Source organism: Macaca thibetana, chromosome 10 (genome assembly GCF_024542745.1).
Source record: "Macaca thibetana thibetana isolate TM-01 chromosome 10, ASM2454274v1, whole genome shotgun sequence".
NCBI lineage: Eukaryota > Metazoa > Chordata > Mammalia > Primates > Cercopithecidae > Macaca > Macaca thibetana.
In genome coordinates this window covers 22,132,479-22,146,199 of record NC_065587.1, presented here as the reverse complement: position 1 = coordinate 22,146,199, position 13,721 = coordinate 22,132,479, and the positions used below count along the sequence as shown (strand labels likewise).

Genomic DNA, 13,721 nt, shown 5'->3' with positions numbered 1-13,721 from the left:
CCAGATCTGAAGGCAATCATCATTTCCTCAGAGAAGCCTTTTTTAAGCTATCTATTAGTAGTGGCTATCTCTTTTGTAAGACTAATCACAGTTATAACTTTACTGTTCTGTGTGATATTAATTGATCAATATCAGCCTCCCTCATTAGACTGGAAGTTCTGCAGAAGGAGAAATCATGTCTACTTTTTGCTTCCCTCACATCCTCAGCTCACAGAAAAGTACTTATAGTTTAAAAGGAACTTGGTAAGTATTTACTAAATGAGCAAACAATAATGAGAAAAGACGTTTAAAGCAGTAAAATAGAATTTGTGGTGAGGGGACTGTCAGCTGGAGATATGTTGACAGCATTAGGGCTCGGTGATAGGGAGAAGAGAAACTCAGGAGTTGCAGTCGATGGGCTCAGCTGCCCAATTTTAGATGACAAGGCAGCATGCTACTGACTTTGTGTGACCTTGAACAAATGACTTCATTCCTCTGACCTTCAGTTTCCTCATCTGTAAATAGAGATAATATTAGTACTGGTTGTCGTGGGGATCAAGATAAATGAGATAAAGCATGTAAAAGCATGTATTCTAGGCCAGGTATGGTGGCTCACGCCTATAATTCCAGCACTTTGGGAGGCTGAGATGGGCAGATCACCTGAGGTCAGGAGTTCGAGACCACTCTGACCAACATGGCGAAACCCCGTCTCTACTAAAAATACAAAATTAGCCGGGCATGGTGGCGCACGCCTATAATCCCACCAACTTCGGAGGCTAAAGCAGGAGAATTGCTTGAACCCGGGAGGCAGAGGTTGCAGTGAGCCGAGATCGCACCATTGCACTACAGACTGGGCAACAAGAGTGAAACTCCGTCTCAAAAAAAAAAAAAAAAAAAAAACTTATTCTAGCCCTATAGTAAACATTTGACTTTGAGCAGCTCACTGACCTTAATTTAGATTAATTCCTAAATTTTCTCCTGTAAGGTATCTGTTACGGCCCAGGTAAAATGAATGTTCAAGGCATAGAGCTAGTTAATTTTAGGGTCAGAGCTTAAGAACCTCCAGGTTCCTAGTCTGTTCTTTTGTGGACACCACACTGCTACCTGAGAGGTGAGTTTCAAACACCAGACTCGGAGTCAAGTGACTTGGATTCTGCTCCCAGATCTTCCACTCATCACCCATGGGACAATTCCCCCAATACCTGTCATTTCCTACCTTAGGGATATAATGTATTTGACAGTGTTTCGAAAGACGACACCATATAAATGACTGATACTATTTATATCTGAGAAATGAGATTACTGGAAAATTCCTCATTTTCTAACAAGGAATCAAGAGAAATATGAGATAGCTGCTGCTTTATTTTGTTTGGCATCTTCTCTCTTATGACACAACATGATGTAAATGTTTTCATTTTCCTGAGAGGCCATACAATTTGCAAATCGTTGCCGGAAACACTCAGTAATGCTTTACTGATAGGTGTTCCCAGCATGTTAATATTCTCCTTGCTGAAATGTCGAAGACCCAAACTGTTTTGTGGAGATAATCAGTATATCCTTGTCTTTTTTTTTTTTTTTTTTTTTAACTGATTCTATAGCCATTTTATAAGCCTTGGTGATTGCTCCTCAGACCTTTCATGGGTAGAAAAACAGAGTGTTATTAGGGTCAGCCAGAGTTCTGCTAAACAGCAGCTGCCGTCATGGTACACACAGAGACAAAGGTTATGAAGCCTTACCCTTGAATATAAACTTCCTCCTTAGTTGTGTTCAAACCAGCATGATTACAAAGTATATGTATTGTCTTCATATTATAAGTCTATTTCAGTGGAAAAATTAAGAGAATGGTTTTCTTTTTCAGCTAAACAGAAAGAATTTACTGACAATGTGAGCAGTGCTTTTGAACAAGGTACTTTCTTTTCTTGACTTTCTTAAATATGGAAAGAAATTCCAAGCACAGGCCGGGCGCGGTGGCTCAAGCCTGTAATCCCAGCACTTTGGGAGGCCGAGGCGGGTGGATCACGAGGTCAGGAGATCGAGACCATCCTGGCTAACATGGTGAAACCCCGTCTCTACTAAAAATACAAAAAACTAGCCGGGTGAAGTGGCGGGCGCCTATAGTCCCAGCTACTCTGAGGCTGAGGCAGGAGAATGGCGTGAACCTGGGAGGCGGAGCTTGCAGTGAGCCGAGATCGCGCCACTGCACTCCAGCCTGGGTGACACAGCGAGAGACTCTGTCTCAAAAAAAAAAAAAAAAAAAAAAAAAAAAAAAGGCCGGGCGCGGTGGCTCAAGCCTGTAATCCCAGCACTTTGGGAGGCCGAGACGGGCGGATCACGAGGTCACAAGATCAAGACCATCCTAGCTAACATGGTGAAACCCCGTCTCTACTAAAAAAATACAAAAAACTAGCCGGGCGAGGTGGCGGGCGCCTGTAGTCCCAGCTACTCAGGAGGCTGAGGCAGGAGAATGGCGTGAACCCGGGAGGCGGAGCTTGCAGTGAGCTGAGATCTGGCCACTGCACTCCAGCCTGGGCAACAGAGCAAGACTCCGTCTCAAAAAAAAAAAAGAAATTCCAAGCACTAAGACGTAGCCATTCATTCAATGACTAGCTATGATATACCTTCCTATGATAGCTATGTTGGGAGATATGAAATACTTAGAATCTACATTTCTGCCTTTAAAAAATGCCTTTAATACATTTCTGGGCCGGGCACAGTGGCTCACGCCTGTAATCCCATCACTTTGGGAGGCCAAGGTGGGCAGATCATGAGGTTGGGAGATAGAGACCATCCTCGCTAACGGATAAAACGCCATCTCTACTAAAAATACAAAAATTAGCCGGGCGTGGTGGCACACCGCCTGTAGTCCCAGCTGCTATGGAGGCTGAGGCAGGAGAGTCACTTGAACCAGGGAGGCGGAAGTTGCAGTGAGCCGAGATTGTGCCACTATGCCAGCCTGGGCAACAGGGCAAGACTCTGACTCAAAAAAAAAAGAAAAAAAAGGATCGACATTTCTGCCTTGCTAGAGAAACAAACTATATCAAAAAAGTGATCCGGGCATGGTGACTCATACCTGTAATCCCAGCAGTTTGGGAGGGTGAGGTGGGTGGATCACTTGAGGTCAGGGGTTTGAGACCAGCCTGGCCAACATGGTGAAACTCCCATCTCTATTAAAAATACAAAAATTAGCTGAGTGTGGTGGTATGTGCCTACAGTCCCAGCTACTCAAGAGGCTGAGGCAGGGGAATCGCTTGAACCGGGGAGGCTGAGGTTGCAGTGAGCTGAGACTGCACTGCTGCACTCCAGCCTGGGCAACAGAGTGAGACTCCTTCTCAAAACAAAAAAAGAAACCTGAAGGAGGAATGAAGCTATTCTCAGGCAAATAAAAATTGAGGGAATTTAGACTGGGCGTGCTGGTTCACACCTGTAATCCCAGCACTTTGGGAGGCCGAGGCAGGTGGATCAAGAGGTCAAGAGATCAAGACCATCCTAGCCAACATGGTGAAACCCCATCTCTTCTAAAAATAGAAAATTAGCCGGGTGTGGTAGTGTGCCTGTAATCCCAGCTACTCGGGAGGCTGAGGCAGGAGAATCACTTGAACTTGGGAGGTGGAGGTTGCAGTGAACCTAGATCGCACCACTGCACTCCAGCCTGGATAAAAGTACAAGATTCCATCTGAAAAAAAAAGAGGAAATTTGTTGACAGGAGACATGCCTTGTAAAAAAATGTTAAAATAATTGATTGGCCAGGCATGGTGGCTCACGCCTGTAATCCCAACATGTTGGGAGGCTGAGGTGGGCGGATCACGAGGTCAGGAGTTCGAGACCACCCTGACAAACATAGTGGAACCCCATCTCTACTAAAAATACAAAATTAGCCAGCGTGGTGGCGCTCACCTGTAATCCCAGCTACTCAGGAGGCTGAGGCAGGAGAATCGCTTGAACCCAGGAGTCGGAGGTTGCAGTGAGTTGAGATCACGCCAATGCACTCCAACCTGGGTGACAGAATGAGACTCTGTCTCAAAAAAAAGAATTTATTTAGAGTGGAGGAAATTTATATAGGTCAGAAACTTGGGTCTACATAAAGAAAGGAAAACCATTGGAGAAAGGAATAAGTAAATGTAAAATTAAAACTTTTTTTTAAATTGATCTAACAGTTAAATTTGTTCAAAATAATAAGTGCAACAATGGGCTGGGCGCAGTGGCTCACATCTGTAATCCCAGCACTTTAGGAGGCTGAGGCAGGCGGATCATTTGAGGTCGGGAGTTCGAGACCAGCCTGGCCGACATGGTGAAACCCCATCTCTACTGAAAATGCAAAAAAATTAGCCCAGCATGGTGGCAGGTGCCTATAATCCCAGCTACTCAGCAGGCTGAGGCAGGAAAATCACTTGAACCCGGGAGGCAGAGGTTGCAGTGAGCTGAGATTGCGCCATTGCACTCCAGCCTGGGCAACAAGAGAAAAACTCCATCTCAAAAAAAAGGGATAGAAATTTTGACACAGGGTCAGGCGCAGTAGCTCAAGCCTGTAATCCCAGCACTTAGGAAGTCCAAAGCCAGCGGATCACAAGGTCAGGAGTTCGAGACCAGCTTGGCCAATATGGTTGAAACCCCATCTCTACTAAAAATACAAAAAGTAGCCAGGTGTGGTGGCAGATGCCTGTAATCCCAGCTACTTGGGAGGCTGAGGCAGGAGAATCGAGCCAAGATCGCACCACTGCACTCCTGCCTGAGCAACAAGAGCGAAACTCTGTCTCAAGGGAAAAAAAAAAAAGGAAATTCTGACACAGGTTCCAACATGGATGAACCTTGAGGGCAATGTACTATGTGAAATGTCAGTCACAAAAGGACAAATACTATATAATTCCACTTATATGAGGTACCTGTGATAGATTCATAGAGAGAAAGTGGAATGGTGGTTGTGGGGAATAGAGTCGGGAAGAGGAAAATAGACAGTTATTTCATAAGTAGACAGCTTCAGTTTTGCAAGATGAAGAGAGTTCTGTGGAAGTCTGGGCAGGGTGGCTTGCACCTGTAATCCCAGCACTTTGAGAGACTGAGGCAGATGGATCACCTGAGACCAGGAGTTCAAGACCAGCCTGACCAACATGGTGAAACCCCATCTCTACTGAAAATACAAAAATTAGCTGGGTGTGATGGTGCATACCTGTAATCCCAGCTACCTGGGATTCTGAGGCACAAGAATCACTTGAACCCGGGAGGTGGAGGCTGCAGTCAGCCAAGATGATGCCACTGCACTCCAGCCTCAACGACAACGGGAGACTCCATCTGAAACAAACAAAAAAAAAGTTCTGCAGATGGATGGTGATGATGCTTGCATAACAATGTGAATGTAGTTAATGTCATTGAACTGTACACTTAGAAATGGCTAACATGATGAATTTTATGTCATGTGTTACCACAACTTAATTTTTTTTTTTTTTTTTTTTTTTTTTTGAGACCGAGTTTTGCTCTTTCACCCAGGCTGGAGTGCAGTGGCACGATCGCACGATCTCAGCTTACTGCAACCTCAGCCTTTCGGTTTCAAGTGATTCTCCTGCCTCAGCCTCCCAAGTAGCTGCGATTACAGGTGCCTATCACCACGCCCAGCTAATTTTTGTATTTTTAGTAGAGATGGGGTTTCACCATGTTGCCCAGGCTGGTCTTGAACTCCTGACTTCATGATCCGCCCACCTCGGCCTCCCAAAGTGCTGGGATTACAGGCCTGAGTCACTGCACCTGGTCCTAAAATTTTTTTAATACAAAAAATATATTAAATAAATTGAGAAATGAAATATGACCAAGGCCTTCCAAGTCCCTGGTAGACCATTTGCCATTACATTTCCCACAGTAACCACCCTCCTGAATTTTGTGTTACTCATTCCCTTGCTTTTCTTGATAGTTTTAACCATATATGTACATAATAATGCATTATTTCGTCTCACATATTTTTATCTTTATATAAATAATATCATATATATCCTGTGACTTTTTTGCTAAATATTTTATTTTTGGAGTCATCTGGAATGATGCCAGTGGTTATAACATATCTTCATTTTAGCACTCTTCACATTGTGTTGTACTTATCTAAGTCAGGGTTTCTCAACTTTGGCACTACAGATATTGTAAGCCAGTTAATTCTTCATTTGGGGGAGCTGTCCTGAGCACTATAAGACGATTAGCAGCATCCCTGGCCTGTACCCACCAGATGTCAGTACTACCTCCTAGCTGTGACAACCAAAAATATCTCCAGATCTTGCCCGATGTCCCCATGGGGACAAAATCATCCCCAGTTGAAAATCACTGGTCTGCCCAGGCATGGTGGCTCACACCTATAATCCCAGCACTTTGGGAATCCACGGCAGGCAGATCACTTGAGGTCAGGAATTTGAGACCAGCCACAGCCAACATGGTGAAACCCTGCCTCTACTAAAAATACAAAAATTAGCCAGGCATGGTGGCAGACACCCTGTAGTACCAGCTACTCAGGAGACTGAGGCATGAGTATTGGTTGAACCCGGGAGGCAGAGGTTGCAGTGAGCTGAGATCGCGCCACTGCACTCTGGCCTAGGTGACAGAGTGAGGCTCCATCTCACACACACACAAAAAAGAAAATCACTGGTCTAACGGTGTCTTTCTTGGGAACTGTAAGCCCCCTGAGCTTATCTCTGTGCCTTAGCACCTGAACTGTAAGCCCCCTGAAGGCAGCTCTGTGCCTCAGCACCTGACATAGAGGAAGCATCCAGTGCTTTCATATCCTCAGTATACCACCACATGTGTTAGGGAAAAAGTTTTAAAACTTTTAAAACACAACCCCCCCTTTTTTTTTTTAAAAGAGACAGGGTCTCACCCTGTCACCCAGGTTGAAGTACAGTGGCGCAGTCATAGCTCAGTGCAACCTCAAACTCCTAGGCTGAAAGGATCCTCCCACCTCAGCCTCCCAAGTAGCCAGGACTACAGACATGTGCCACTATGCCCAGCTAATTTTTTTTTTTTTTTTTTTTTTTTTTTGGTAGAGACAGGGTCTTGCCTTGTTATCCAGGCTGGTCTTCAATTCCTGGGCTCAAGCCATCCTCCTGCCTCAGCCTCCCAAAGTGCTGGGATAGCAGGTATGAGCTCCTGCATCTAGCCCCCACCAGTCATTTATTACTTGGGTCTATCCTGAAGAGAATAAACTTCTCTAATTTATGTGAATCCTGTGCACATGCTCTTACATGCCCCCCCCCCGATTTGGTTTATCCCTTTGTCTCCTTAACGATCCAGATGTTCTCCCTCTTTGTTGCTAAGTCTTATTGAGGAATTGAGGGGCCCTCCGGACCCCAGGGCTCCACCTATATATGGCTGCCCTAGTCATCAGAGTTGGTTTTATTCTTGCTTGAAATGAAGACTGACTTCAGTGTCTCTGTTTATTTCAGATGACTTTGAAGAAGCCAAGGAAATTTTGACAAAGATGAGATACTTTTCAAATATAGAAGAAAAGATCAAGTTGAAGAAGATTCCCCTTTAATTGTTGATAGTTTAAAGTTTAAAAAATAAAGTTCTTGCCAGGCGCAGTGGCTCACACCTGTAATCCCAGCACTTTGGGAGGCTGAGGTGGGTAGATCACGAGGTCAGGAGTTCAAGAGCAGCTTGGCCAACATAGTGAAACCCCATCTCTGCTAAAAATACAAAAATTAACCGGGCATGGTGGTGCGTGCCTGTAGTCCCAGCTACTCGGTAGGCCGAGGCAGGAGAATCACTTGAACCCTGGAGGTGGAGGTTGCAGTGGGCACAGACTGCCACTGCGCTCCAGCTTGGGCAACAGAGTGAGACTTTGTCTCAAAAAATAAGAAAATAAACAAAGTTATTGTGTATTTCTTTTCTGGCTTCTGGTAGTTGGAAATAGATAAGCTTTAACCATTTATATCATCTTAATTAAGCCTGTGGCTCAAGCATTAATGGATGGCAAAGTTTGTCATGTGGGAAGAAACACAGCCTAGTCAGAGCTTTGGGTGGTCAGTTCTTCATCTGATACTTGACGTTGCATGACCCCAATGTAGGCTAATGGATGAAGAGGTGGAGATGGGGCCAATTTGAGGCCCTACAAAGAGGAGTCCAAAAACTTTTTTCTGCAAAGGGCCTGGTAGTGAATATTTTCAAGCTTTGTGGTCTATATCAAGGGTCCCCAACCTGTTAGGAACTGGATCACACAGCAGGAGGTGAGTGGCAGGTGAGCGTGCAAGCGAGCATTACCACCTGAGCTTTTTCTCCTGTCAGATCCGCTTTGACCTTAGATTCTCAAAGGAATACGAACTGCGCATGTGAGGGTTCTAAGTTGCATGCTCCTTGTGAGAATCTAATGCCTGATGATCTGAGGTGGAATAGTTTCATCCCCAAACCATCCTCCAGCACCATCCGCATCCATGGAAAAACGGTCTTCCATGAAACCACTCCCTGGTGCCAAAAAGGCTGGGGACCCCTGGACTATATGGTCTTTGTTGTAACTGCTGTTGTGCCATTGTGACACAATCAGCGTAAAGAGTATGAAAACAAATGGACAGGGCTGTGTGCCGGTCAGACTTTATTTACAAAGCAGGTGATGAGCCAGACTTGGCCATGGCTCTGCCAACCTCTGCCCAAGAGCCACAACTTTCTAATGGCATGACCCTCCTCCCTAAGATAGGTAGTCCCCTTTGGTACTGTGGCGTTGGGGCATTCTGTTTGCTAACAAGCAAGGCTGCCTAAGAGTCTCTTTGGTCTAAATTTCAAACTAGATAATATAAAGAATTAATCTGGTATTAGGCCGGACATGGTGGCTCATGCCTGTAATCCCTGCACTTTGGGAGGCCAAGGCGGATAGATTACCTGAGGTCAGGAGTTCAAGACCAGCCTGGCCAACATGATGAAAACCCATCTCCACTAAAAATACAAAAAATTAGCCAGGCGTGGTGGTGCGTGCCTGTGATCCCGGCTACTCGGGAGGCTGAGGCAGGAGAATCACTTGAACCCGGGAGGCAGAGGTTGCAGTGAGCTGAGCTTGCACCACTGCACTCCAGCCTGGGCAACAAGAGCAAAAAACTCCATCTTAAAAAAAAAAAAAAAAAAATTGATCTGGTATTAAGCACTAACCACATTTTCTGCTCCATCTTAGTGGAATGGAGAGTAGTTGTAATTACTCTCTGGACAGCTGATGCACTTGTCACTATTTCCATGCTCTTCTAATGCAACCCAATGCAGCTCTACTTCCCCTTCTGTATCTTTGAAATTCAGTTTAAGTTCTTCATCCCTTTCCAGGAAAACAAACAAAAAGTCTCTGGATCAAGGAAGATTAAAATAGCAAACAAAATTCTGAATTAAAAAATTCCAAGGCCAGGCACAGTGGCTTCTGCCTGTAATCCCAGCACTTTGGGAGACCGAGGCAGGGGGATCACCTGGGGTCAGGAGTTCAAGACCAGCCTGACCAACATGGAGACACCCCGTCTCTACTAAAAATACAAAAAATTAGCCAGGTGTGGTGGTGCGTGCCTGTATCCCAGCTACTCAGGAGGCTGAGGCAAGAGAATCAATTGAACCCAGGAGGCGGAGGTTGCAGTGAGCCGAGATTGTGCCACTGCACTCCAGCCTAGGTGACAGAGTGAGACTCTGTCTCAAAAAAAATTCCAAGAAACAACATTTTAAAACTCTGGAGATAATTGCCTGTCTGTAATTGGAAAAAAGTCAGGGGGTTTGATCCAAAGTTTAAATACTACTCCAAGAACTTAAAACTGTAGCTCCTTTGCAGTTTCTTTTTTCTTTTTTCTTTTTTTTGAGACAGACTCTTGGCTCTTGTTACCCAGGTTGGTGTGCAATGGCGTGATCTCAGCTCACTGCAACCTCCACCTCCCGGGTTCAAGCGTTTCTCCTGCCTCAGCCTCCCAAGTATCTGGGATTACAGGCAACTGCCACCATGCCTGGCCATTTTTTTGTATTTTAGTAGAGATGGGGGTTTCACCATGTTGGCCAGGCTGGTCTTGAACTCCTGACCTCAGGTGTTCCACCCGCCTCAGCCTCCCAAAGTGCTGGGATTACAGGCATGAGCCACCATCCCAGTCTCTTATCCTTGTCGAAAAATGTGTATCTTGTGAATCCCGAACCAGTTATACTCAGTTAACATTTTAGAATTCTTTGATCTTTAGAAGGCAAATTAACCACAGCAGCTGTCGGGCTTAATGATACTTGGGAACATCAGTACAATCTCCACCCCCTCACAGTATACAAGGAGAATGAATTACTTGTCTGAAAACACACCAGGAGTCCTTTAAGTAAATAATTACAATGCAAGCATATGTCCTCATTAAATTGGGTGCTTCTGCAAAAAAAAGGAGGAAATGAAAGGAGGGTTTGAAATACTTGTGCAGACAATCTTCATTCCTTCTTCAGAACAATGATCAAGACCAAAACAATCTGACCACAAAAATAAATCAGATCAACATTGCCACATCTTTGGAGGAACTTCAAAGAAACTTTCCTTTACCTGTTACCATCAGCTGGAAAAGCTGCAGGGCCTCCCAGCAAACCATGTCTAATTTGGGGAATAAATAAAAAAGACATTATTTCTGAGTCATGGCTTCTGAGGTGAGTGGGCTTACCTTTTTCTCCCACCTCTTCCAAATTCTTCCCCTTCTCATCTGAAGTTTAACTGGACTTCTAAATCCAGGAACCCTTTCAAGTGTTCCCTAACAAAGCCCTGTGGGAGGTATGCTAATAGACGGCTGAAAAGTTGGCAGCCCAATTTGGATTAAAGTTTCAGACCAACAATTGAAGCAAATGAAGCACCTCCTGCCCCCGCCCCCAACACACACAGGCACACACACACACACACACAGTTCCCAATATAGTGTCAGAACAAATCAGAGGTTTCAACTAATTTGTGACTATGTCTTCCCAGAGTTTGGTGTCAGACAGTGTTCGTGTTGTGAACTGAATAATTTTGTCCCCCAAAATTCATATGTTGCAGTTCTGGCGCCTCTAAGGAAGTAATTAAGATTCTACAAGCAGGCCGGGCGCGGTGGCTCACGCCTGTAATCCCAGCACTTTGGGAGGCCGAGACGGGCGGATCACGAGGTCAGGAGATCGAGACCATCCTGGCTAACACGGTGAAACCCCGTCTCTACTAAAAAATACAAAAAAAACTAGCCGGGCGAGGTGGCGGGCGCCTATAGTCCCAGCTACTCGGGAGGCTGAGGCAGGAGAATGGCGTGAACCCGGGAGGCGGAGCTTGCAGTGAGCTGAGATCAGGCCACCGCACTCCAGCCTGGGTGACAGAGCGAGACTCCGTCTCAAAAAAAAAAAAAAAAAAAAAAAAAGATTCTACAAGCCAGGAAGAGAAACTGAAACTGACCATGCTGGTACCTTGAGCTTGGACTGCAGCCTCCAAAACTGTGAGAAAATAAATTGCTGTTATTTAAGCTACCTAATATCTGGGTTTGAGTCCCAGTTCCCCTACTTATATTTCATCTGTATTTTTTTTTTTTTTCGAGATGGAGTCTCGCTCTGTCGCCCAGGCTGGAGTGCAGTAGTGCCATCTTGGTTCACTGCAACCTTCACCTCCCAGGTTCAAGCTATTCTCCTGCCTAAGCCTATCAAGTAGCTGGGATTACAGATGCCCGCCACCACACCCGGCTAATTTTTTTTTTTCTTGTATTTTTAGTAGAGACGGGATTTCACCATGTTGGCTAGGCTGGTCTCAATCTCCTGACCTCGTGATCCACCCACCTCAGCCTCCCAAAGTACTGGGATTACAGGCATGAGCCACCGCGCCTGGCCATCGTCATCTGTATTTTGTTTGTTTGTTTGCTTTTGAGAAAGGGTCTCTGTTATCCAGGCTGGAGTGCAGTGGTACAATCTTAGCTCACTGCATCCTTGACCTCCCAGGCTCAATCAATCCTCCCACCTCAACCTCCCAAGTAGCTGGAACCACAGATGGGCACCACCATGCCTGGCTAATTTTTTAATTTTTTGTAGAGATGGGGTCTCTCTACATTGCCCAGGCTGGTCTCGAACTCCTGGGCTCAAGCTATCTACCCACCTTGGCCTCCCATAATGCTGGGAATACAGGGGTGAGCCACCATGCCCAGCGTCCTCATCTTATTTATGTATTTATTTATTTAAGACAAGGTCTGGCTCTGTTGCCCAATCTGGAGTGTAGTGGCATGATCTCGGCTCACTGCAACCTCCACTTCCCGGGCTCAAGCCATTCTTCTGCCTCAGCCTCCCAGGTAGCTGAAACTACAGGCATGCACCACCATGCTCGGCTAATTTTTGTATGTTTTGTAGAGACAGGGTTTTGCCATGTTGCCCAGGCTGGTCTCTAGTGATCTGCCTACCTCAGTGGCCTCTCAAAATGTTGGGATTACAGGCATGAGCCACTGTGCCTGGACATGGCCTCCTTATCTTTAAAAGGATAATAATAGTTCCTATCTCACAGTGTCATTGTGAAGATTAAGTGAAATAAATTATCCATGCAAATTGCTTAGCATGGAGCATGGCACATGGAACTCAGAGATAATTCTTCTTTTACTTTCAATTATAATTACTACTTTTATTATTTTTACTTGGGAAACAAAATCATGCCTTTCATTGCGCCGTAAATACATTCTTCCAACAAAATTCCAAGCACCTACTTTGTGTAAGAAACCACTTAGCCCTGAGAGAGATAGAACAGTCAGATGCTTCCTGTATATTTGGGGAAATCACTTTTCACCAAAAACAAAACAATAATAAAAGTTCTGGGCTGGGCCGGGTACGGTGGCTCACGCCTGTAATCCCAGAACTTTGGGAGGCAGAAGTGGGTGGATCACTTGAGGTCAGGAGTTCCAGACCAGCTTGGCCAACATGGTGAAACCCGGTCTCTGCTAATAATACAACAATTAGCCAGGCGTGGTGGTGTGCGCCTGTAATCCCAGCTACTCGGGAGGCTGAGGCAGAAGAATCACTTGAACTTGGGAGGTGGAGGTTGCAGTGGGCTGAGATCATGCCACTCATCTCCAACCTGGGCAACAGAGTAAGACTCCATTTAAAAAAAAAAAAAAGATTCTGGACTGGGTATGATAGCTCACACCTGTAATCCCGGTACTTTGGGAGACCAAGTGGGAGGATCACTTGAGCCCAGGAGTTCAAGACCAGTCTGGGCAACATAGTGAGACCCCATCTCTACAAAAAATTTTAAAACTTAACCAGGTGTGTTGGCAGCCTGTGGTCCCAGCTACTGAAGTGGGAAGATTGCTTGAGCCCAGGAGTTTGAGGCTGCAGTGTGCTATGTACATGCCACTGTACTCCAGCCTGGGCAAAAGAGCAAGACCCTGCCTGAAAAAAAAACAAAGTTCCCATTTGCTGCATAGTTACCATATGCCAGGGAATATGTGTAGTATTTCGCCTGATTCCATCAAAATAAGCCGAATTTGACTTACTTTACTGATGAAGAAACACAATTCAAGAAGGTAAGAGTTAGCCAGGTGAGGTGGCTCATGCCTGTAATATCAGCACTTTGGGAAGCCGTGGCAGGTGGATCACTTGAGGCCAGGAGTTAGAGACAAGCCTGGGCAACATAGCAAGACCCCATGTCAAGTTTTGTTTCTTTTTTCTTTTCTTTTTTTTTTTTTTTTGAGATAGTCTCACTCTGTTGCCCAGGCTGGAGTGCAATGGCATGATCTAAGTGCACTGCAGCCCCCGCCTCCCAGGTTCAAGCGATTCTCCTGCCTCAGTCTCCCAAGTAGCTGGGATTATAG

General features: G+C 45.4%; 1 protein-coding gene across 2 annotated transcripts in view; it reads left to right on the top strand.

The window, feature by feature from the left end:
- The window catches only part of HSCB (HscB mitochondrial iron-sulfur cluster cochaperone), a 67,353-nt gene extending 59,807 nt beyond the window's left edge, over positions 1–7,546 (top strand). The window contains exons 5-7 of one of the 2 annotated variants that reach the window (XM_050806840.1): positions 1,838–1,885; positions 6,993–7,085; positions 7,392–7,546. In XM_050806840.1, coding sequence (XP_050662797.1) covers positions 1,838–1,885; positions 6,993–7,085; positions 7,392–7,483 — 233 coding nt within the window. In that variant the 3' untranslated portion in view covers positions 7,484–7,546. The remainder of the gene's footprint in view (positions 1–1,837; positions 1,886–6,992; positions 7,086–7,391) is intronic. The other variant, XM_050806841.1, reaches the window with a different exon arrangement.
- Positions 7,547–13,721: the final 6,175 nt, after the last annotated feature.